Raw genomic sequence first — 26,323 nt, forward strand, 5'->3', positions numbered from 1 at the left:
GAGCTGTGAGTAGCGAGCAGCACCTATGAAGGCCGGCACGGCACACGAGGGAGTGGGTGGCCAGCACCACGCCCGGCCGCCTTTGTCTTCCCCGTGGCGATATTTACCAGGTAAGGCCCACTGAGCCATGTAGCTCTTTTTCAGAAGCGACCTGGCCACACATGATAGCTCAACCAAGTGGCTTATCACGTGGACATTTATTGCAGCCAAATACTGTAAACGCGTGATGTTGAGTCTCGATGTGGAGGGAAAACCCGGAGGACCCGGAGAAAAATCCACGCGACCACGGGCAGAGAGGCACCCAAACTCCAAATATACAGCAGCAGCAGGCGTCAGGGTCGTGCTGGAACCCACGACCTCTTGTACACCAGGCGAGGTAGTTAACACCTCGCCACCGTGGCGCCCACACCACACCTCCCCACAGACACAGAGACGCAAGCACGGAGGCTCACCCTGGGTGCCATCTGGGTGTTATTTTATTCAGACACAACAGCGCGACCCGCGGGAGCCGTACGCGCCGACAGTCGCCGAGCGGAAAGTTCGCGCGTAGGGAGGGGGCGGGGGGGTCAGGGTCAGGTCAACTCGAGGTCAGGGTCAGGTCAATTCAGGTCAGTTATCAACTCTGCCCAGGGTCAGGGTCACGTCAGGTCGGGTCCCCATCAGGTAAGACCCGGGGGGGGGGTGAACGGGTTTCCCGGGGGGTCAGGTCCAGCGGGGTCAAGGTCAGGTCACACGAGGTTATTTATCACGAGCATGCCACTCACACGTGACACGAGCACGGAACAGTTTTTTTTTCCCGTCGCGCGTTCATGCAAACGGGCGCGACCCATCATCATCACCATCATCACCATCATCACCATCATCATCACCACCACCATCACCACCACCATCACCTCCGTCACCACAAGCGCCAAGCCGATCTCTCCGCGCGCGTTGCTCCAAGAGACCAGATCCATCAAGAGCGGCTACGGAGGCAACTGCGACGGTGAAGCTGGCGTGGTGGTGGTGGTGGTCGTGGTGGTGCTGCTGTTGGTGGAGCCTCATCGCGACGCAAAAATCGCGACTCCCTCCCGAGCTCCCCCATCCTCCTCCTCTCTCATCCCGGCGTCTCCATCCATCTCTCGGCTCTCTCCTGGCTCTCCCTCTCTTCACTCTCTTCGCTGTCTCTCTCTCCCCACCCTGTTCATCACTCATCCCTCTCTTCCTCACCCCTCTTCCTCTCTTCTCACCCTCACCAACTTCCGCCTTCTCTCCATTTCGCTCCCCATCGTCTGCCCCCCCCCATCTCGCGGTCCTCTCTCCCTCCCACCAACGCTCTCCTCTGCCTTGCATCTCGACTTCTCACTCGCTCACCTCGTCGCTCTCTCTCCACCCTCCTCCATCCCCTCCGCTCTCTCTCTCTCTGCCTCTCACGTAATTTGTGATCCTGTACCAGTTTACCTGCCGCAGTTCACCACCAGTGTGTGAAGCCACCTAGCCACTTCAACCTGTGAGCTCAACTCAAGGAATCTCACGGGGCAATCACCGTGAGAGGACACCTGGGAGCCACCTACCACGCTCCCTCCCCCACTCACACATGATGTGTGGGGGCGGGGGGGGCTCTATGGGGCAGTTAGCTCATGTCACTTCACCTTTACAGATGTCATCAGCAGTGTCCAGCCTCCGCTCATCGCTGCTTTTGGGACTGGCGCATCAACGCATTTTGTTGCAACGTCCTTACCCCGTGCCCCGACTGGATCTGTGGGAAACATCTTGAAAGCTCATCGGATTCCTCCATTGTCAATACATATTCTGATTCTGACATTCTTCTGAACTGGAATTGGACAGAATACAAAGTCAATACTCTCCACTCTGCTTCCTGTCTCTCCTCTCCTCCTGGCTTCGGGAAATGTTATGGCAACCCATAGCGGCATCTGTCACCCCATGGCGGCAACGCCTTTTCACTGAGAGCGAATGGCAACTGAAGGTGGCTGGCAAATCGATTGAGTCTGAGACTCAATTCTCCTGCTCCGGCCATTCACAGCGGTCAGTGTGTGCGTCAGTGTGTGTGTGTCTGTGTGTGTCTCAGCGTGCGTGTCAGTGTCAGTGTGTGTGTCAGTGTCTGTGTGTGTGTCAGTGTGTGTGTCAGTGTGTGTGTCAGTGTGTGTGTCAGTGTGTGTGTCAGTGTGTGTGTGTGTCAGTGTGTGTGTCAGTGTGTGTGTCTGTGTGTGTCTCAGCGTGCGTGTCAGTGTCAGTGTGTGTGTCAGTGTCTGTGTGTGTGTCAGTGTGTGTGTCAGTGTGTGTGTCAGTGTGTGTGTCAGTGTGTGTGTGTCAGCGTGTGTGTCAGCGTGTGTGTCAGTGTGTGCGTCAGCGTGTGTGTGTCTGTGTGTGTCTCAGCGTGCGTGTCAGTGTCAGTGTGTGTGTCAGTGTCAGTGTGTGTGTCAGTGTGTGTGTCAGTGTGTGTGTCAGTGTGTGTGTGTGTCAGCGTGTGTGTCAGCGTGTGTGTCAGTGTGTGTGTCAGTGTGTGTGTGTGTCAGCGTGTGTGTCAGCGTGTGTGTCAGTGTGTGTGTCAGTGTGTGTGTCAGTGTGTCAGTGTGTGTGTCAGCGTGTGTGTCAGCGTGTGTCAGTGTGTGTGTCAGCGTGTGTGTCTGTGTGTGTCTCAGCGTGTGTGTCAGTGTCAGTGTGTGTGTCAGTGTGTGTGTGTGTCAGCGTGTGTGTCAGCGTGTGTGTCAGTGTGTGTCAGTGTGTGTGTCAGCGTGTGTGTCAGCGTGTGTGTGTGTCTGTGTGTGTGTCAGTGTGTGTGTATCTCAGTGTGTGTTTCAGCGTCAGGGTGTGTCAGTGTGTTTGTGTGTCAGTATGTGTGTCAGTGTGTGTGTCAGCGTGTGTGTCAGCGTGTGTGTGTGTCTGTGTGTGTGTGTCAGTGTGTGTGTCAGTGTGTGTGTGTGTGGTCATCCCAGCAAATGTTGGGTCTCGAGACTGGCTCAAGATGCCCATCATGTGACGGCCCATCCCACCATTGCACCGCGCCATCACATTATACCATAGCGTCACATCACGCCATCACACCATCACACAATCGCAGCATGCCGTCATACCTCCACACACCAAGCACCACGCCATCACCTGAAGCTGTCACCTCGAGCCCAGGCCGGAGTCTCTGCTCCCCTCTCTTCTCTCTCTCTCTGGCTGCCGCTCCACGTATCCCACTCAGGGCCGCTGTGATTTGGATTTGTACCCATTTTGGGCAATGGCATTTTTTGTTTGCAACGGTTGAAATGCTGCGGCAATAAAAGCATTGCCAGTGACAGCTGCCGGCGGTGAAAGTTGCCGGCTTCGTAAGCGTTGCTGGAGACGCTTGCGTTGCGTTGAACGTGTTCGCGACAGAGGGGAGAGAGGGAGGGAGGTGGTGGAGGGGAGAGGCGAGGAGAACCGAAAGGGGAAGCGGTCGCAGAGGGGAAGAGACAAATTCGTTGTCAGGGGACGGAGAGAAGAGAGCACAGAGACTGCGAGATGAGAGAGTCGTGAGAATTGTGGAGTCCAAGAGGCAGGAATTACCTAGAGAGTTGGAAAGTCAGGACAAGGAGTCCCGGACAATTCTTGAGAGTATGGAGAGAGCCAATGGAGCTGGAGGGAGAGAGTCACACAGATTTGAGAGCCAGGAAGAGATCCAGAGAAGCGAGAGCCAGGGAGACTCTGAGAGACGGGGAGAGAGCCAGGGAGAGACGGGGAGAGAGACGGGGAGAGACGGGGAGAGACGGGCATTGTCCGCCTGCTAGAGGAAGAGAGAGAGAGGGGCCACTCCGAGGAGAACGATCAGTAGCACGACGCAGTCACCAACACCGCCACCACCACCAAACGCCTTCTTCGTACGTTTTGTACAGCGCTACGATATCGCCACGATAGAAAACACGACTCAAAAAGTAATCATAATAATAATCGTAATCATAATCGTAATCATTACGTCGAGATATGGGACATAAAGAAATGAGTCGATCACTTGGCAGTTACACAAACAGTGTGCGCGTGGCACGCATGCACAACACGTGGCAACGCTTCTGGGGGCACGGGGCAGGTGGGGGGGGGGGGCACGGGGTGGGTGGGGGGGTTTACGGGGCGGGGGCAGGAGGGTTAAACGGGGTGGGGGGCTCTTGGGGGGGGGGGCGAGGGGGTCACGGGGATGAAAGGGGAGCAGTGGGAACACGGGGGCCAACCATAGGGGTAGAGGCAGGGCAGGGTAGGGGCGGGGCAGGGTAGGGGCAGGGCAGGGGCAGGGGTAGAGGTAGGGGCAGGGTAGGGGCAGGGGTAGAGGTAGGGGCAGGGTAGGGGCAGGGGTAGAGGTAGGGGCAGGGTAGGGGCAGGGGTAGAGGTAGGGGTAGGGTAGGGGCAGGGGTAGAGGTAGGGGCAGGGTAGGGGCAGGGGTAGAGGTAGGGGCAGGGTAGGGGCAGGGGTAGGGGTAGGGGTAGGGTAGGGGCAGGGCAGGGGTAAACCGGGGAGATGGGGCTTCTACCAAGGTTCCTTGTCGCTGTGTGTACGTGCGTGTGTGTGTATGTGTTAGTGCGTGTGTGTTAGTGTATGTGTTAGTGCGTGTGTGTGTGTTAGTGCGTGTGTATCTGTTAGTGCGTGTGTGTGTATGTGTTAGTGCGTGCGTGTGTGTGTTAGTGCGTGTGTATCTGTTAGTGCGTGTGTGTATGTGTTAGTGCGTGTGTGTGTTAGTGCGTGTGTGTGTATGTGTTAGTGTGTGTGTATGTGTTAGTGTGTGTGTATCTGTTATTGCGTGTATGTGTTAGTGTGTGTGTGTATGTGTTCCCGCTCACGGCAAACACCAGTGACGATTATCTGAACCGGTTCTGGACCTCCCCTAGGTCGACTCAGCCTTAAATGAGTACCTGGTGCGGCGTGTAAACATCGCCACTGGGGATACAAAGGCGGTCGGGCGTGGTGCTGGCCACCCACCCCCTCGTGTACCGTTCCGGCCTTCATAGGTGCTCGCTAACAGCACTTGCCCCTACAGTCTGTTAAGGCTATACGGGGGATCTTTATCTTTGTGTATGTGTTAGTGCGTGTGGGTGTATGTGTTAGTGCGTGTGTGTGGTTAGTGCGTGTGTATCTGTTAGTGCGTGTGTGTATGTGTTAGTGCGTGTGTGTGTCAGTGCGTGTGTGTTAGTGCGCGTGTGTGTATGTGTTAGTGTGTGTGTTAGTACGTGCGTGTGTGTGTTAGTGTGTGTATGTGTTAGTGCGTGTGTGTGTGTTAGTGCGTGTGTATCTGTTAGTGCGTGTGTTAGTGCGTGTGTGTGTATGTGTTAGTGCGTGCGTGTGTGTGTTAGTGCGTGTGTATCTGTTAGTGCGTGTGTGTATGTGTTAGTGCGTGTGTGTGTCAGTGCGTGTGTGTTAGTGCGCGTGTGTGTATGTGTTAGTGTGTGTGTGTGTTAGTGCGTGTGTGTGTGTGTACGTGTGTGTGTGATGTATGTGTGCGACCAGAGTTCACTTCCCGCTCACGGCCAACACCGTCAACTCAGCCTCAAATGAGTACCTGGTGCGGGGTGTAAAACATCGCCACTGGGGGAGACAAAGGCGGCTCGGCGTGGTGCTGGCCACCCACCCCAACAGTGTGTTGAAGGCTGTACGAGAGGGTGTCTTTGTGTGCGGCTGTTTTTGTCTCTGTATATACATACATAGAAGTTTAACCTTTTGTGCAAAATGCGACTCCAAAGGAGTTGCTTTTTAAGTGTAAACGGCCCATCACCCTCGTCTCACCTGGTGAGGGCAGTTCACCTGGTGAGGAATGCGTGCAGTGGCAGGTGCGCATTTTGGAGGGATGGGAGGGAGGGAGGGGGAGGTTGGAATTGGGCAAAAGGGGACGGGGAATCATGCGCGTACAGGTGGGTGTACACGCACACAGGTGTACACGTGTATGGACACACAGGTGTACACGTGTACAAGCACACAGGTGTACACGTGTATGGACACACAGGTGTACACGTGTACAAGCACACAGGTGTACACGTGTATGGACACACAGGTGTACACGTGTATAAGCACACAGGTGTACACGTGTATGTGCACACAGGTGTACAGGCATACAGGTACACTACACAGATATACACGTGTACAGGTACGCAGGTGTAAACATGCACAGGTACACAGGTCCAGGTATACACACGTGTACAGCTCCATTACACAGATGCACACGCGTGTGTACCCGTACACTACACAGGTGTAAACGTGTGCTGTGTACAAGTGTACACATGTGCACAGGGGTACACTACACAGGTTTACACACATCTACAGGTACACTATAGAGAGGTACACTGTACACGTGTACAGGTACACTGTACACGTGTACACACGCACCTCCGATGAGCACGGTTGGCTACGTACGGTTCGAAAGAAATTCAACATACATACAGACACACTACACGTGTACGCATGTACAGGTTACACGCACGCACGTGCATGCACGCGAGCGTACGCACGCCTGCGCTCAGTGCCGTGGCAGGGCTGTGGCGTGCACGCGCGTGTACACACACGCGCCTGCACACACACGCACACGCACACAGGCGTGTGCGTGAACGCGCGCGTGCACTCGACGCCGTGGCAGGGCCGCCGCGTGCATCGCTTGCGTTCGACGGCGGCATCTCGGCAGGCCGCCACCGCCACCACCACCGCTGCCACCACCACCGCCACCACCGCCACCACCGCCACCACCGCCACCACCGCCACCACCAATGCCACCACCGCCGCCGCCACCGCCGCCACCACCGCCGCCGCCTACTTCTGCACGTCGCACTGCAGCAGCAGCACGATGGAGGGGTCGCTCTTGGCCGCCTCGGTGAACTCGGCGAGCGAGATGAGGTCGTCGTTGTTCTTATCCATCTTGCTGAAGATGGCATCGACGCGCTGCTCGGGGGTGAGGCCATCCTCGTTCATCTTCATCATGATCACCGTGCCCACCATCTTGTAGATGGCCTGGGAGGGGGGTGGCGGATGGGGGGGGGGGGGTTAAGTTTGCAAGCCCTACTTTGTGGTTCGTGCAAGCAGGTGAGAATTCAAGATTCTTGAGAGTCCTGGTTTTTAAGCGTGACCTGGTTCAAGCCGACACGTTTACTGTGCGTGGGGGGGGGGGGGTTGGTGTAGCGGTGAGCGCTACGCTGCGCGACAGAACCTGGTGACCCGAGTCCGATTCCCGCTCACGGCCAACACCAGTGACAATTATCTGCACCGGTGCTGGGCCTCCCCTAAGTCCACTCAGCCTCAAATGAGTAGCTGGTGCAGTGCGGTGCGTAAAAATATTTGCCACTGGGGAGACAATGGCGGCCGGGCGTGGTGTTGGCCACCCACCTTCTCGTGTGTCGTTCCAGCCTTAATAGGTGCTCGCTAACAGCATTTGCCCCTACAGTCTGTTAAGGCTATACGGGGGGATCTTTGTCTTTGTATAGCAGTGTTCCCCTGGATGTGGAAATGAGTGGACTTGCCGACGACCGGTACCAGCGGTGTCATGATCGGCCTCTATGGAGGAGGCTCGTGAAAGACACTGCTGCTGCTGCTGCTGCTGGGCAGTTGGAGGCAGTCGCCCTCCAGCAACAACGGAGGGCAGAGGAGCGACGCTCGCAACAATGACTGGAGCACCGGGTGGCTAAAATGCAGCAAGTTGGCACAGTAGGGAATACAGCTGGTGCATCTACCGGTCATCTCAGTCAGCCACCCCTTGGCAACTGGATCTGTCCCGAGACCTGCCAGCGAGCCTTCGGCACTTCACGTGGTAGCCTCAACGTGCACCAGGCTTGGCACAGGTGCCGTGGTGACGTCACCGTCACTTAGTGGCGAATGGCGGCTGTTGATGTTTGTGTATAGCAGTGTCGTTGTCGCACGCGCGAATCGCATCGCTCACAATCGCTGAGGAATGACACGGACGATGGTGTGTTCAGTCACCACACTGCAGGTCGTAACAACAACACACCCACCGAGACAGAGACAGAGAGAGTGAGACAGAGAGAGAGAGTGAGACGGAGAGAGACAGTAAGAGAGACAGAGAGTGAGTGAGACAGACAGATAGTGCGTGAGACAGAGAGAGAGTGAGACAGAGAGTGATACAGAGACACACACAGAGAAAGAGACAGAGAGAGTGAGACAGAGAGAGAGAGTGAGACGGAGAGAGACAGTAATAGAGACAGAGAGTGAGTGAGACAGACAGATAGTGCGTGAGACAGAGAGAGAGTGAGACAGAGAGTGAGACAGAGACACATACAGAGACAGAGACAGAAAGAGAGACAGAGAGAGTGAGACAGAGAGACAGAGAGCGAGCGCGGTGGTCGAAACGCGTCTGCTCCGCCCCCACCCCACTGCGTCCCCCACCCCTCCCCCCTCCCATCACCTCGATGATCTCCAGCATCTCGCGGCGAGAGATGTAGCCGTCGCCGTCCAGGTCGTACATCTCGAAGGCCCAGTTGAGCTTCTGCTCGAAGTTGCCGCGCGAGGTGACGCTCAGGGCGCAGATGAACTCCCGGAAGTCGATGGTGCCGTCGCCGTTCTTGTCGAAGGTGCGGAACGCGTGCTGGGCGAACTTGGACGCGTCTCCGTACGGGAAGAACTGTGAGACAAAGACAAAGATCCCCACACACAAACCCCGTCTAGCCTCAGCAGACTGTTTGGCGCAAAGACTGTTTGGGGGCGCCGCCGTGGCGAGGAGATGTTAACTACCTCGCCTGGTATGCAGGAGGTCGTGGGTTCGATCCCGACGCCTGCTGTATATTTGGTGTCTGCGTCTCTCTCTCTCATCATCACCATCATCACGGTGGCTAGAAGATGTTAACTACCTCGCCTGGTATGCAGGAGGTCGTGGATTCAATCACGACCCCGACGCCTGCTGCTGTATATTTTGAGTTTCCATCTCTCTCTCTCCCCGTGGTCGCGTGGATTTTTCTCCGGGTCCTTCGGTTTTCCCCTCCACATTTCTCATCAACATCTCCACGCGTCCAGAGTCTTTGGCTGCTACGAATGTCCACGTGACGAGCCACTTCGTTGAGCTATCGTTTGTGGCCAGGTCGCTTCTGAAAAAGAGCTACGTAGCTCAGTGGGCCCTACCTGGTAAAAAATAAAATAGTAAAATAAAATAGCAAAATAAAATATCGTGATCGCGAGTAGCAGCGCCTACGAAGGCTAGCGTGGCGCACGAGGGGGGTGGGTGGACGGCAGCACCGCCGCCGCCTTCTCCCCAGTGCTGCCGTTTAACACACCGCCCATCATCGATTCGTTTGAGGCCGAGTCGACCTAGGGGAAGCCCAGGATAGGTTCAGATTCTCGTCACTGCTGTCGGTCGCCGTGAATTCGGGTGGCCGGAGGTTCGTAGCGCGGCACGCTAACCGCTGCGCCACCGCTCCGCACTGACGCACTGACGCACACACGGGCACAAAGATCAAAGATCCCCCGTATAGCCTTAACAGACTGTAGGGGCAAGTGCTGCTCGCTAACAGCACTTGGCCCAAAAACAAAACCTATGAAGGCTATACGGGGGATCTTTGTGTTAGTGTGACCCGAGTCCTCAACGTGGGTGGAGGAATCAATGATGGAAGTTCACGGGAACAGTAACCATGGTAGTTGTAGCGATTGTAGCGTGACTGGCTGGGTGAGTGTGTTGGGTGGTTTAGTGAACGGATTTGTGTGTGGGTGAGCGTGGCGAGTCGTAGTGGAGCCGTTAGCACGCCAACAGCTACACTCAGCCTCAAATGAGTACCTGGTGCGGTGTGTAAACATCGCCACGAGGGAGACAAAGGCGGCCCCTCGTGTACCGTGCCGGCCTTGTTAAGTGCTCGCTAAGCGCACTTGCCCCAACAGTCCGTTCAGGCTATACGGGGGATCTTTGTCTTCTCTCCTTGTTCTTCAAGGATTTCCTCCGAGTTCTAAAGTTAAACAAAGATCCCTGTATAGTTTAACACGTAGGCTTCCCCCTGTATAGCCTCCTGTCAACAGACTGTTGGGGCAAGTGCTGCGAGTAGGCTTCAGCAAGGTAAGGTAATTTACCCTTTTTACCTGGTAAAAGGGTAAAGGTAAAGGGTAAAGGTGTCGACATGCCAAGGGGTAAGGTAAAGGGTAGGGTAAAGGTAGCTCGGAAGAATTACCCGGTAGGGTAAAGGTAGCGCAAAGTATTACCCGGAAAATACGGTGCCTTGTTTACCGCTAAAAGCTCCGTGGCACAGTCCGTGGTCTCCATTTAATAGGTAATATTTAAATAAACTTTTTTTTTAAACACGCTTTTATGAAATGTACTAGTAATGGCAGAACGCCACGACTCCAGGAATGGCCCCGAAGCTTGCAGTAACGTAAGGGGCCGTGGACAATTAGACCCAAGCCGAAACATAACATATAAAAAATAATGTTTAAAACATATATATTTTTATGATAGGATGTAGTTTTGTCATCAGTATGACATAAGTATACCAAGTTTTCAGTCGATACCACATTGGGAAGTGGGTTAAAATTGAGTTACAAGATTTGAGGATACGACAACAACGACAACAACAGACAGAGTGAGTTCAGAGAAAGCGTGTAAAATTGGAATCATCGACAGTATTCTATATGAATCAAGCGCTCTACCTTGTAGCATGTGCCGTTATAAACCTTGTTCATGTGTAGTAGTACCCCAGTAATTACCCTGTAATCGGGTAATTTGTATGTTGTAAGGGTAAAAGGTAGGGTAAAGGTAGGCTCGTTGCTTTCTACCTTTCACCTTTTACCTTACCTGATGAAGGGTAAAAGGTAGGGTAGAGTGACTGTATTGTGGTAAGGTAAAAGGTAGGGTAAAGGCAGGCTCGTTGTTTTTACATTTTAACTTTTACCTTGCCGAGGCCTAGCTGTGAGTAAGTAGCCGGCACGGCGCACGAGGGAGTGGCCAGCACCACGCCCGACCGCCTTTGTCTCCCCAGTGGCGATCTTTACACGCCGCACCAGCTACTCATTTGAGGCCGAGTCGGGGGGGCGGGGGGCGCCAAGACCAGTTCAGATAATCCGCTTCAGGGTTTGTGGCCGTGAGCAGGAATCGAACTCGGCTCGCCAGAGTTCGTAGCGCAGCGCGCTCGCCGCCGCAGCAGCGTGCCATCCCAATCGAGTCATTTGTAGAGTCGGGGACTTCTCTTCTCTCTCGAATGTTTGGCCGTGAGCCCGGCGACCGTGAGCCCGGCACACGCAAAGACGTCACGGCGTCTTTAACGTCCAACTAACCGCAAAGTAAAGCGAGAGCGCGCTGAGTACTCTTCGGTTTGATATCTAAACTATTTTTTAGTTCACCAGGTAAGGCTCGCTGGACACTGTCAAGATGGAAATGCTGACGCCTGTGAAAGAAAGAGCTTCATGGCTCATCGGATTCCTCCAGTCTAAATAAGGATTGTGATCAAGACTCGGAGATGAACCGTGCACGTGCAGCCTCAAGTCAGAATGGCGCATTTTGTTCACGTGACACACCTTGCTGGCTGTGTCGGGTGGTGGAGGGTTACGACACATTTATACGTACGCGATCCAACCCATAAACCTTTATTATGGACAATATTGGTCGCGAAAGCCTAAGTGTTTTGTCTATTTGTTTGTGTTTCTCCCTTGTGATGGGACTTTGTAGGATGAACGGTGAGATTTATAAGGGCACGGGGTGACCAGTAAGGCGTGAATTGGTCTGTAATGAGATAGGCAAGGGGTTGATAGGTGTGCAATAATGGCAGAGGAATGCCTCGATATGCGGATATTCGATACACGACGTTTCGGTACAACCAACTTTGGAGAGAGACGAAAAATGTTCATCCATTATTTTACACACAAAGATGAAAAATAAAGTAAAATAATAAATAAATGCACGCCATGAATACATTCTTTTTCTATTCGTCGACCTACTGAACTCTATACAATTTCTTCGTATATCGAGGTATGAATGAGCTCAAGGCAAAAGGTCACTCGTTTGGCGGAAGGGTCCTTAGCCGACTATGCGGTTATGAATTGTGCAGATGTATGCTCAACTTCTTTCGCACCGTACCTCTAGCCAACCTCGCTAATCGGGAGGTGCGGGGGAAGGACAACAAATGAATGAATCATCGTCGTCACCACCAACCATCACAGTCATCATTATCGTCATCATCACCACCATCGTTATCATCACCACCACCGTCATCATCATCACCACCACCGTCATCATCATCACCACCACCGTCATCATAATCGTCATCATCGTCGTCATCATCATCATCACCACCGTCATCATCATCACCACCACCATCATCATCATCACCACCACCGTCATCACCACCACCAGCGTCATCATCATCACCATCACCACTATCATCGCTGCCACCACCGTCATCACCGTCACGTCATCACCACCATCATCATCACCACCGTCGTCATCATCATCACCACCGTCATCATCGCCACGTCATCACCACCAGCGTCATCATCATCACCATCACCACTATCATCGCCGCCACCACCGTCATCACCGTCACGTCATCACCACCACCGTCATCGTCACCGCTGCCACCACCGTCATCGCCACCACCGTCATCGTCACCGCCACCGCCGTCACCACGCTCGCCGTCGTCACCTTCACGTAGAGCTGCTGGAACTCGTCGAGGTTGAGGCGCCCGCTGGGACAGTCCTTGAGGAAGCCCTTGTACCACTGCTTCAGCTCGTGCTCGTTGAACTCGGTGCTCTTCGTCAGATCCTCCAGCACCTCGGGCGCCAGCTTGCTGTTCTGCTTGCCCATGGCGGCCTGCTGATTATGATGATGTTGATTATGCTGCTAAGATTGCCACTGGCTGCTGCTGCGGATGATGATGTTGACGATGCCGCTGCGTATTCTACGCTCTGACTAAATCTCGTGATTCTTGATGCTGATGATTCAGTTGCGACTGCAAATATATCCTGCTTGCTGACAGTGATGATGACGCTGCCGATGATGAGTGTTGATGTTGTTGATGTTGTTGTTGCTGAGGGTGTGATGTCTTCTCACGCCGAGACGCTTCCTTCCCAATGACTCACACCCTTTGTGGGGGCAGGGGGGGGAGGCGGGGGAGGGGCTGGTTAGAGGGAAGGACGAATCTGCGCTCGTGTACGTCGATACGAGCGAAATGGAGAGGGAGGTTGGCACTCGGCCCTCCTCAAGGTCTGCTCAGCATAAAAAACAACCCCCAACGTCTCCACGACTCGCGGCCGTGGGACCTTGAGAGGGCGACTCCCCCTCCCCTCCCCCCCATCCCAGCAATAAATAAATAAATAACTCGGAGGGGAGGGGAGGGGGGGATTGGGGGACAAGGGAAGAGAGACGCCGGCACATCGGGACACGGGGACAGAGAGACACCGAGACAAAGATGCATGGTGGGGACAGAGAGATACGGGGATAGAGAGACACGGGGGAAGAGATACACGAATACATTATGACATGGGGACAGAGAGACACGGGGAGAGGGAGACACGGGGACAGACACGGAGACAGAGAGACACGGGGAGAGAGAGACACGGGGAGAGAGAGACACGGGGACAGAGAGACACCGAGACAAAGATGCATGGTGGGGACAGAGAGACACGGGGATAGAGACACGGGGGAAGAGAGACACGAATACATTATGACATGGGGACAGAGAGACACGGGGAGAGGGAGACACGGGGAGAGACACGGAGACAGAGAGACACGGGGAGAGAGAGACACGGGGAGAGAGAGAGACACGGGGGGAGAGAGAGACACGGGGACAGAGAGACACGGGGACAGACACGGAGACAGAGAGACACGGGGAGAGAGAGACACGGGTAGAGAGAGACACGGGGACAGACACGGAGACAGAGAGACACGGGGACAGAGAGACACGGGGAGAGAGAGACACGGGGACAGAGAGACACGGGGAGAGAGAGACACGGGGAGAGAGAGACACGGGGAGAGAGAGACACGGGGAGAGAGAGACACGGGGACAGAGAGACACGGGGAGGGAGAGACACGGGGAGAGAGAGACACGGGGAGAGAGAGACACGGGGAGAGAGAGACATGGGGACAGAGAGACACGGGGAGAGAGAGACATGGGGACAAGAAGACACGGGAGGTCTGGCTAGGGAGACATTGGTACACGGAAACTCGAGGGCATGGGTTCGTGCCCGGGTTGCGGTCGTCTGGAAGCCGGGTACCCCCCCTCCCCCCTCTCCTCCCCCCTCTCCTCCCCCCGCCCCTCCCTCCTCTCCTCCCCCCGCCCCTCCCCTCGAGACTCGCGCAGATTTTTTGTTTCCACCGCCGCGTTATTTATTTATTTATTTTGCCGTCTGTGATTGAATCGATGCGAGGTGGTGGGAGCGTTCGCCATCACCTCTTTCCTCCCCCTACACCTCCTCCTCCTCACGCTTCCTCTTTCCACCTCTTCGGGTCTCCTCATCACCCTCAGAGCTCCCTCCTTCACCTCCCACCTCTTTATCTCTCATCCTCCTCGTGTTTCCCTCCCTCATCATCATCATCATCACGCCGCCTCCTCTCCCTCCTCCTCCCTCGCCTCACCACGCAGAGAGTGGAGCGAGGAGGGCGCGATGTTGACAACAGCACACCCTCCCGTCTACTCACCATCCTCACCATCCTCACCATCCTCACCATCCTCACCATCCTTCAGCCCCGCGATAATGATCCGTGTTCGCGTTATAATTGACGTTAATGTCGTGCCTGGTTAACTGCAGTGCGGTTGACGTTAATATAGCGAGCGTACCACCACTCACACTCACCTCACCACTGTCACCTCACCACACACACCTCACCACGCTCATTCAGCAACACTCGCCTCGCTTTCACCTCGCTCACCACGCTCACCACGCTCACCTCACTCACGGCACCCTCCTTACACTCTCCCCTCCTCACCAAGCCCCCCTCCTCACCACCTCGCTCCGCCTAGCGCAGTCTCCCCGCCTCCTCCTCACCACCACCACCCGCTCGCCATCTCATTCAGCTTCGTCTCGCGTCAGAGGACGAGCGGGGGGGGGAGGGGCCGGGGGGAGAGGGGAGGGGCCGAGGGGAGGGGCTGTGGTGGATGGGGGATGTGTTGGGGGAGGGGGTCGTGGCATCGGGGGAGAAGGGAAGAGGGGAATGGGTCGTGGGGGAGAGAGGGGAGGGGCTGGGTGAGGGAGAGGGGAGGGGATGGAGGGGATGGGGGGAGGGGTTGGGGGGAGGGGTTGGGGACTGGGTGGGGTGGAGGGGAGGGGCTGGGTGGGGGTTAGAGGGGAGGGGCAAGGAGGGAGAGGGGAGGGGATATGGAAGTGTGGGGGGGGAGGGGGGGTTTCCCCCTTCCCCCCCCATTGTCTAATTAGTGGAGTCTGCTGCTGCTTCTGCGCCCGTCATTCCGAGACTGCGCACTGTGACAGCGTGACGAGGTGTAGAGACACACACACAGACAAAGACACACACACACACAGACAAAGACACACACACAGACACACACACAGACAAAGACACACACACACAGACAAAGATACACACACAGACACACAGACACACACACAGACAAAGACACAGACAAAGACACACAGACACACACACAGACACACACACACAGACACACACACACAGACACACACACAGACAAAGACCTGCCCCCACCTCCCCGACTCTATCGCCTTCGCAGACGCAGAGATCGCCCACAGACACCCACTGACAAAGACCACCCGCATAGCCTCGTCAGGATATTGGGGCAAGTGCTGTTAGCGAGCACCACGTATGAAGGCTAATAACGACGGCACGACGGGGAGTTGTTGGTGTGGCAAGCACCATGCCCGGCCGCCTTTGTCTCTCCAGTGTTTATATTTGCCACCGCAAACGGGTACTGATTTTAGGCTGAGTCGACCTAGGCAAGACCCAAGGGACCGTTTGGTTCAAACAGTCGTGTGTACTGTTGTGAGTGTGTACTGTTGTGAGTGTGTACTGTTGTGTGTATTGTTGTGATTGTGTACTGTTGTGAGTGTGTACTGTTGTGATTGTGTACTATTGTGTGTATTGTTGTGATTGTGTACTGTTGTGAGTGTGTACTGTTGTGATTGTGTACTGTTGTGATTGTGTACTGTTGTGTGTATTGTTGTGATTGTGTACTGTTGTGATTGTGTACTGTTGTGATTGTGTACTATTGTGTGTATTGTTGTGATTGTGTACTGTTGTGATTGTGTACTGTTGTGATTGTGTACTATTGTGTGTATTGTTGTGAGTGTGTACTGTTGTGAGTGTGTACTGTTGTGAGTGTGTACTGCACGTGTATTCTGTATATGCGCGTATCCTCCTCCGCTCACGGTCAATGCCAGTGCCGATAATTATCTGAACCGGTCCTGGGTCACTCCTAGGTCGACTCAGCCTCAAATGAGTACCTGGTGCGGTGTGTAAAGCATCGCCAATGGGGAGACAAAGGCGGTCGGACGTGGTGCTGGCCACCCACCCCCTCGTGTGCCGTGCCGGCCCTCATAGGCGCTACTCGCTAACAGCACTTGCCCCAAAATTCAGTTAAAGCTATCCGGGGGATTTGTCTATACTATGTGGAGCGGTGGGAGTAGTGGTTAGCGCACTGCGCGATGAACCCTCATCGAACCCAGTTCGATTCGCGCTCACGGCCAACAATCAGTGACGATTATCGGAACCGGTCGTGTGGCTCTCCTATGTCGATTCAGCCTCAAATGACGAATGCCTGGCGCGGTGTATCACGACCGGGGGAGACAAAGGCGGTCGGGAGTGGTGACAGCCGCGCCACAGTGTCGTGTATCGTGTTGGTCTTCATAGGTGCTGCTCGCTAATAGCAGCACTTGCCCCGACAGTCTGTTGACCCTATACGGGGCATCTTTGTCTTTGTTTGCTGTGTGCGTGGTGAGGGTTAAATGAGCGCATCGCTCTGGTGTCTGGAGATGAATATCACTGTCCAAGGGGAGGGGGGAGGGCCCCCCACCCCACTCATCATCATCATCATAAGCACCATAAACACTACCATCACCACCATCATCATCACCATAAACACTACCATCACCACTACAATCATCATCACCATAAACACTACCATCACCACCACCGCCATCATCACCATATGCACTACCATCATCATCACCATATACACGACCATCACCACCACCATCATCACCATAAACACTACCATCACCACTACAATCATCATCACCATAAACACTACCATCACCACCACCGCCATCATCACCATATGCACTACCATCATCATCACCATATACACGACCATCACCACCAGCATCATCACCATAAACACTATCATCATCACCGCCATCATCATCACCATAAACACTACCATCATCATCGGCACCACCACCGTCATCAAAGAAACACTACCATTATCATCATCATCAGCACCACCACCATCATCACCGCCATCATCATCACCATAAACACTACCATCATCATCAGCAGCAACGACAATGTTACGAGCATCATAATCATCAGCAACTCGAGGATGAGCAGCAGCAGCAGGAGCTGCAGTAGCAACATCATCATGAAGATGAATATTACAGCATAATCATCACCATCAGCACAACTATTATCATCAATTATACAATCATAAGCAGCAGCATCATCACGCTCACCACGACCATGATTATAGATGATAATAATATCATCATCATCATCATGTACATTGCAATCATAATACACACCAAAGACAAAGGTCCCCCGTGTAGCCTTAACAGGCTGTTGGGGCAAGTGCTTTTAGCGAGCACCTATGATGGCCGGCGCGGTATACGAGGAGGTGGGTGGCCAGGACCACGCCCGACCGCCTTTGTCTCCCCAGTGGTGATGTGAAACACACCGCACCAGGTACTCATTTGAGGCTGAGCCATCATACACACCACCACCATCATCATTACCATCATTATACACACCACCACCATCAACATTTCCATCATCATACACACCACCGCCACTACCATCATCATCATCATACACACCGCCACCATCATCATCATCATACACACCGCCACTACCATCATCATCATACACACCGCCACCATCAACATCATCATCATCGTCGTCGCCATCACCATAATGCGCGATGCGCGTGGGTTGCACGTGCGTCGTGTAATTCCGAGTCGGACGGCAGGATTTCGAGTTGATGGAAGGATTGAGAGAGTTCGTGGGGGGGGGGGATGGAGGGATTGAGTGAGAGGCAGATTGCGAGAGTGAGGGGCAGTGAGAGAGTGCTCAGTGCGAGCATGTCGGAGTGAGAGTGGGTGATTAATCCGCTACGGGATGAGGAGGTTGGGGGGTAACGGGGGTTGGGGGCGACCATCTGGGCGTCACCCCCCCACCACCCATCCGCCCCCTCCGGTCAGCTGACCAGATTTCGGCTGACTGCCTGCGCGTACTCATCTCGTTCATCCGCGGGAGAGGAATAAGCTCGCGAATTAATTAATGAATCAATCAACATTGTAACTACGACTACTACTATTATTATTATTATTATCCGCTTGTTGTGCCCAAGGAAGCCTCCCGGAGTCTCAGGACTCATTTTCAGGAGCGTCCTGCAAAGCTTTCGCAGGAGGAATGAGTGATGAGTAGCGCTGCTGCTGCCGCCGCATGCAAAACCCAAATTGAGTAAGTTGTGGTGTCTTTGTTTTGTCGTACAATATTTGGACAGTGACGCCAGGCACAGAATGGCCCAACTCTTGCGAATGTCGTCATGGGATCTGTAACGTCCACGATGTCGCATTTTACAGCTCGTGCCATGCCACCGCAGTGTTTACCGGGGCAGCAGTCCGGATTAGAACCGCGAACTTCTGCAACAAGCGGCTAATGAGCTACCTCGGGATGAGCGGTTGAGCGCCCTGCCGCTGTGAGCCACTCCGACTGAGTTCGACTCCACTGCCACGTCTCACATCAGTGGCGATCACGAAGAGTGATCATCTCAACCGGCGCACGTGCTGTGCAGAAGGCCCGTTGCCCGAAACGTCGCCACTGTACAACAAATTGGGCTCCCTCCGATGCAAGACTGGATAGATCAATATGACAAGAGCTGCTGATTATTAACTGCTACATACATTATGCAAAACGTACATAACATACGCTACAGAGACGGATGTTTCGGTTCAGCCCTGTGGAATGATTTATTACAAAATCCTGCGGCTCAGATCGCCGCGGGAGTAGGATGCCAATGTTGCGTCGTGTACCCCTCCGCCACCCGACAAAGCCAATTCACATAAAGTTGCCACGTGATGAACACACGCGCCAATCTGTTACTGCTGCAGCATCGCTGCCCGATAACGTTGGTCGAACGTTTCTCCTACAATATTGGGCCTTAAATAGGGAGGTGTGCTGTTGTCAATATGCCACCCACCCACCACCGCCACACAGATGAGGATCTGGGTGGTGACCGGGCCTCCACGACTGGGAGAGACCCTCACACCTCTGACTTATCGCCTGATGCTGCTGCTGCTGGTGGTGGTGGTAACTAACCATTGAAACGTCGGACATCGTCAAATTCGTGTGGATCGTTCTCCGGTAATACATCGCCAGCTTTTTGGTTCATCTCATGGAGCGACAACTTTGTGTGTATTTTTTGTATTGGCTGCTGCGTCGGGTGGAGGAGGGTCGACAACACAGCCGTTGCATTTGCTACTCACGCGGAGATCTCGCCCAAAGTTTGCTTGCGAAATGAATCACGATTCGTGTCGGCACTTCATTAATCAAAGGATTAAGTAACCGATTGACTACCAATGAATGTTTCTAATTATATATAGTGTAACCATACCATTATATATATTTTATATGTACAAGTTTTGCTGGCTGGCTGAATGGACGGACGGTCAGAGGAGGCGAGGGCTGCCAGCCACGTCCAATAATATGAATTCCTTTATGTATTCCAGGAAAACCACACTTTGAGTCCAATAACTATTGTATTTTTTGTCATGAGTGTGCTGTTAGATTGGGCGTTTTATTTGAAATGTTTTAATGAGGAACCCGTTACATTTATGGAATTTACCCTCTCAGACCGCTGGTGTTTTGGACGCGGGCAAAATCTTCCTCTCTCGGGGGAGACCACAAACGAGCGGTGAAGGCAGCCCGAACCGATGCTGAGCAACAATTTCCCAAGCTCTGCGGTCCTCTATTTGGATGTTTGGCACCAATTCCGTTGCAACCAACGGAATTGAGGCCGACCGCGCGAGTCGCAGAGCCCTCGACGAGTGAGGAGCAGCGGAGATAACCAAACCTGCGCGCGTGCGCACGCACGCACGCATGGTGTGGTGAACATTTGGTGAGTGTCATACGAGTGATGGGTGAATAGTGAGCGTCCGGTTGATTGTGAGGTGAGTGGCTGGTACGTGGTGTCAGGTGAGCGGCTGGTAAGTGGTGAGTGTATGGTGAGTATAGCTCCAGATTATAGCTGTAATTCTACACCAGAGGGCAGCCCGTCCCACACACGGGGTCACGTGGTACTCCTGTTATGGTTATCTGACGTTCGCTAAACACTCACCTGACACCGCTTACCACTCTAAAAAAAGTCATCTAATTTTATTAAATTTTACCAGGTAAGGCCTACTGAGATATGTTGCTCTTTTTCAGAAGCGACCTGGCCACAAATGATAGCTCAATTAAGTGACTTATTAAGTGTACATTTATTGCGCCAAATATTCTAAACGCGTGATATTAATTGTAAATGTAGTGGAAAACCCCGGAGAACCCGCATAAAAATCCACGCGACCACGGGGAGAGAGACACGCAAACTCCAAATATACAGCAGCAGCAGGCGTCTGGGTCGGGATCGAACCCACGAGCCCCTGCGTACCAGGCGAGCGAGTTAACATCTCGCAGCCAGCGTGGCGCATGCCACTCACCATTGGTCCTGCGTTTGGCGGGTCATTGGAATTCGACCAATTGGGGGCGCGCATCGTGTGTCACGTGAATTAGTGGCGCTGGAGCAACGACAGCGACCACTCTGATTGGCCAGTGGAGTCAATGCAATGCTGGATCTATTTGCAATGCAATGATATTTGTAATGCTGGTTGCAATGCTAGTTGCAATGCAATGCTAATGGTAATGCTTGTTGCAATGCGAAGTGCAATGCAAAACTGGTTGCAAATGCTGGGTGCAATACAATGCTAGTTGCCATGCAAGCTGCAATACAATGCTAGTTGCAATGCGCGTTGCAATGCAAAACTGGTTGTAATTCCGGTTGCAATGCAATGTTAATTGCAATGCGAGCTGCAATGCAATGCTGGCTGCAATTTAAATCGAGTTACATTGCTGGTTGCAATCTAAAGCTAGCTGCAATGCTAACTGCAATGTAATGCTAATTGTAATGAGAGTTGCAATGCAATGCTGGATCTAATGTAATGTAGAGCTGGATCTAATGCAATGCAATGCTGAATCTGATGCAATGCATTGTTGAATCTAATGCAATGCATTGTTGAATCTAATGCACTGTACTGCTGGATCGAATCCAATGCAATGGTGGATCTGATGTATTGCTGGATCTAATGCATTGCTGGATCTAATGCAATGGTGGACCTAATGTAATACAGAGCTGGATCGAATGCAGAGCTGTATAAGGCACGCCGCTGTCTCCACTCTCCGTCCACCTCCGCACAACGGCGGGTGACGCCTGTGCCATGACCTCTCAGGGTCCCCCCCCCCCACCCCCTCGGCCCCTATCCCCCTTTTATCTCGGCTCTGCTTTCTGTGTGAGATAAATTTTTACTGCATGGGATTAATTCCGTCAATAATCGCCTCGATCCGCCACTCACGGCACGCGATAATGTACGCGTACGTGTGCCTGCGTACGTGTGTGTGCGTGGAGCGGTGGCGTCGTGGTTAGCGCTACGCTGCGCTACGAACCCGGCCACGCGAGTTCGATTCCCGCTCACGGACGCCAACACCGGTGAGAATTATCTGAACCGGTCCTGTGCCTCCCCTAGATCGATTCAGCCTCAATTGGGTACCTGGTTGGGGTGTGTATCGCCACTGGGGAGACAAAGGCGGTCGGTCGTGTTTCTAACCACCCGCCCCCTCGTGTACCGTGCCGGACTTTATAGGTGGTCGCTAACATCACTTGCCCCAAAAGTCGTTTAGGGCTCTACGGGGGATCTTTATAATGTGCTGTAAAGTGGCACCTGAGTCGCAGCGATTGGAGGTCATAGGCCAGATCAGCTCAGTAATGACGGTAGGAGGCTGCAAGAATTCTGTGCAGCCCATGAGCTTGTAATCATCAGCACGCCGTTCCGGCATCGGCGCATCATCCACACAACATCTTGAATGCACGCCAAGCAAGGACATCTGCTGGGTGAAACAGCGACGGCAACAACGGATGCGGACCCACGTTCTTAACACCAGGACCTAACACGATGCTGTTTCTGCCCACTGACCATCGGCTTACCATCTGTAAGATGCGCCTGCCATTCTTCCAATGCGGTTGTGGGCATCTAGGACCCCATTCAAACCCACAGTAGTCTGATCTTGGCTAGCTGATGAAAGTCGCATGCGAACATATAATTGTAGCGTGCAGCTGGGGCTGGCATCGTTCGCTCCTAACGCGGGAGGGGAATTGTTGAGGTTCAGGATTGTGGATCATGCAGCTGCTATGGCTGTATTGGGTACGCGGTCCAGACCTCCGCAGATACCCTGGCTGACGGAGGGAGGTCTTCCAGCTAGCCGAGATAAACCGGCGAGCCCACACCCACCATCTACAACATCCCACGTCAGAGAATGAGGAGGTTTACCGCAGCTTTCGCTCGGAGAGCCGTGCGGCGCTGCAAGGATGAGTGGTGGTCGCGGGTTGCCGAGGAGATGGAAACTGCCTCAGCAGTGCGTGATCACAAATCACTCTTTAATTCCGTCCCAGAACGAACTTGCCACACCTATCAACATTTAAGAGAACCAATTTCTGGTTCACAGGAACAGGTTTTCGGGTTTTGCTGAGCATTTCTGTTCGGTATCATGGCAAGGCAACTCTCTCAGTTCAGACAACATCTTGGGGAAAGGTGGGCGCTGACTCTGCTGGGGCTGTGGTGCATCAAATATTGGAGGAAGTAGTCAGTCACTCCCTGTGAGTGGCTGGTTGATGTTGCCATCTGTTGAGGACGTGAGGTGCTGAGCCTGAGACCAGGTAAAGCATCGGGCAAGAGATGATCACTCAAGCGAGCTGCTGAGGTAGGGTGGCAATTGTTAACAGTCTGGTTTTTTTTTAAATAATTACAAACATCTGGTCCACAGGACGGGTTCCGCAAGATTGAAGGGATGACCTGGTTGTCGCCCCTTTCAAGAATGGGGACCAAACTGATTGCAACAATTATGGAGGCATATCCCTCCTCAGTGTGCCGGGAAAGGTCCTGGCAAGCATTATTCAGCATCGCCCCCTCGCCAGGCACCCCGAGGAGAGGCTTGCGGAGCCCCAATGTGATTTCTGAACATGGCGGTCCTGCAAGGATGCCATATTCTCTGTCTGTCTGCTGCAGCAAAGGTGTAGGGAATTCCAACAGGACCTACATCTCTGCTTTCTTGACCTAGTCAAGAACTATGATACCATCATCCGACCAGGGCTCTTGGTTGTTCTTCGTGCGTTTGAGTCCCTGGCCCTTTGGGTTAACGACCTTCATGGGTTGGGCAGTTCCAGTTAAATCTACATGGCCGGGAGTCAGATCCATTCCCTATTCACCTTGGGGTGCGACAAGGATGTCTTCTGGCTCCTAAATTATTTAACATCTTCTTTGACCACGTAGTTCGATAAGCTTTCCGTGGCTGTACTGGCGAAATTTCCGTCTGGTATAGATGCAAAGGGAGGCTGTTTGCGACCAACTCCGCTTGGTCATAAGAGGTCTCACTCCCAATCAGTTGAGCGGCATTATGTTTTCATCAGCTCAGTAACGCTGTGTGGAAGCCACCTGGCCTATCGCTCAATACGAAGCTCCAGGTCTTCTTGGCCACGGTTATGCCCTCCCTTTATCTATGCTCGTGAAACGTGGGGCCGTTTGAGGAACATATGCGCTGGTTTGAAACATTTAAGCTGGCCTGTCTACGATCCAATCCTGGGTTTAACCAGACAGGATTGTGTGAACAGCTCACAGATGCTTGAAGATCTTGAAATTCCCATCAGTGAGCTCCTCTGGCAGGCGAGGCTTCATTGGCTGGGTCATGTGGGTCGCATGCCCAGCAACCGCATGCCCAAGAAGCTTCTGTTTGGCTGGATAGAGAGGGCTTAACGGGCACAGCAGGGGCTAGATAAGAAATGGAGTGATGTGGTAAAAGAGGATGTGGAGTTGAGTGGACTTGCCGATGACTGGTACCAGCGGTGTTAAGATCGGCTCCTATGGAGGATGCTCGTGAAGGACGCTACTGGGCAGTTGGGGGCAGTCTCTCTCCAACAACAACGGAGGGCGGAGGAGCGACGCTCACAACAACGAGCGGAGTGCTGGGTGGATAAAACGCAGCGAGTTGGCACAGTAGGGGGCACAGGTGGTGCATCTGCCAGTCATCTCAGTCGGTCAACCCGTGGCACCTGGGTCTGTCCCGTGACCTCCTATCAGCAGCGAGCCTTCCACACTTCACGTGGTCACAATGTGCACCTAGCCTGGCACAGGCACCGTGGTGACGTCACCGCCACTTAGTGGCGAATGGCGTCTGTTGTTGTTGCGTTTGTCTTTGTGTACACGTTTGCCTTCATACTAACAGCACTTCCACTTGCCCCAAGATCCCTGTGTGTGTCGTACGAGGGATCTGCATCATCTTTGTCTTGTGTGTGTGTCTCCATGGAGCGGTAGTGTCGTGGTCATGGCACCGTCAAAAGGATAAATATGGAGGATCTTTGTCTTCGTGTACACATATATGCCTGTGTGTATGAGTGAGTGTACGTGTGTGTATGAGTGAGTGTACGAGTGTACGTGTGTGTACGAGTGTGTGTGGTGGGGAGCGGTAGTGTAGTGGTTAGCACGCTACGAACCTGGCGACCCGGGCTCGATTCCGGCTCACGGTCAATACCAGAGACGATTATCTGAACCGGTCCTGGGCCTCCCCTAGGTCGACTCAGCCTCAAATGAGTACCTGGTGCGATGTGTAAACATCGCCGCTCGGGAGACAAAGGCGGTCGGGCGTGGTGCTGGCCACCCCACCCCTCGTGTTCCGAGCCGCCTTCACAGGTGCTGCTCGCTAACAGCACTTGCCCCGACATGCCGCTCGGGCTGTGCGGGGACATCTTTGACTCCGAACCGCCGCGTGTATCGGGGGGATGTTTGGTCAGTTCCTTTATAAGGACAGCTGCGAATCCGTGTGTCTGGGGAGCGGTGGCGCAGCGGTTAGCGCTGCTCTGCGCGATCAACCCCGGGCAGAGACGCGGGTTCGGTTCCCGCTCACGGCAAACATCGGTGACGATCATCTGAAACCGATCCCGGGTGGACCTCCTCCCCTAGATCGGCTCAGCCTTAATTGAATACGCTGGTGCGGTGTGTGGGAAAAAAAGACCATCGGTACTAGGGGAGACAAAGGCGGCCGGGCGTGGTGCTGGAATTTAAATATCGAAGCGCTGATGTGGCCAGCAGCACGCCCCACCGCCTTCGTCTCCGCATTGCTGATTGATGCTCGTTTATGGCGGAGTCGACCTAGGGGATGCCCAGATAGGTCGTCGTAAATAATTGGTGCGAATATGAGCAGAGGGGATACAAAGGCGGTCGAGCGTCGTGCTCAGGCTTGACTCAACGCTTTCGTGACTGCAGGAATTAATAGTATTTGGGTCTTTCGGTAAAGTCACGTAGATAGGTTCAAAAACATTAATTAAAAAACTACGACGTTTCGATCGCTTGCGTTGCTATCGAAACGTCGTCGTTTTTTGTAATTTTTTTGAACCTATCTCCGTGACTTTACCGAAAGACCTAAAGAATACTGCCAAGGCTATACGGGGGATCTTTGTCTTTATTCTATATCCGTGAATCTTTTGTCTTTGTAGCTGCGTGTGGGGAGCGGTGGCGCAGTGGTTAGCGCAGCACTGCGCTACGAAGCCGACAGAGAATCGAGTTCCATTCCCGAGTTCGACGCACGACCAATATCTGAGCCGATCCTGAACCTCCCCTAGGTTGACTCAGCCTTAAATGAATACCCGATGCGGTGTGCAAAGCATCCGCACTGGGGAGACAAAAGCGGCCGGGCGTGGTGTTGGCCACCCACGCACCCGGCGTGCACCGTGCCGGCCTTCATGGGTGCTCGCGAACAGCACTTGCCACAAAAATACGTTTAGGCTACACGGGGAATATTTGTCTTTATGTTATAGATGCGTGCTAATACATTAATATGTAAAGACCGTAACACGCACCGAATGTAGTAATGGGGAGTGGTTAGCGCACTGCTCAACGAGCCCAGCGAGCCGAGTTCGATTCC

General features: G+C 53.6%; 1 protein-coding gene across 1 annotated transcript in view; it reads right to left on the reverse strand.

Moving 5' to 3' along the window:
* LOC144931769 (visinin-like protein 1) overlaps positions 1 to 26,323 on the reverse strand; it is a 32,251-nt gene that overhangs the window by 1,605 nt on the left and 4,323 nt on the right. The window contains exons 2-4 of the mRNA XM_078856037.1: positions 12,557 to 12,996; positions 8,351 to 8,566; positions 6,752 to 6,945 (exon numbers count right to left, since the gene is read on the reverse strand). Of these exons, the coding sequence (XP_078712163.1) occupies positions 6,752 to 6,945; positions 8,351 to 8,566; positions 12,557 to 12,718 (572 nt within the window). The 5' untranslated portion in view covers positions 12,719 to 12,996. The remainder of the gene's footprint in view (positions 1 to 6,751; positions 6,946 to 8,350; positions 8,567 to 12,556; positions 12,997 to 26,323) is intronic.

Source organism: Lampetra fluviatilis, chromosome 4 (assembly GCF_964198595.1).
Source record: "Lampetra fluviatilis chromosome 4, kcLamFluv1.1, whole genome shotgun sequence".
Taxonomy (NCBI): domain Eukaryota; kingdom Metazoa; phylum Chordata; class Hyperoartia; order Petromyzontiformes; family Petromyzontidae; genus Lampetra; species Lampetra fluviatilis.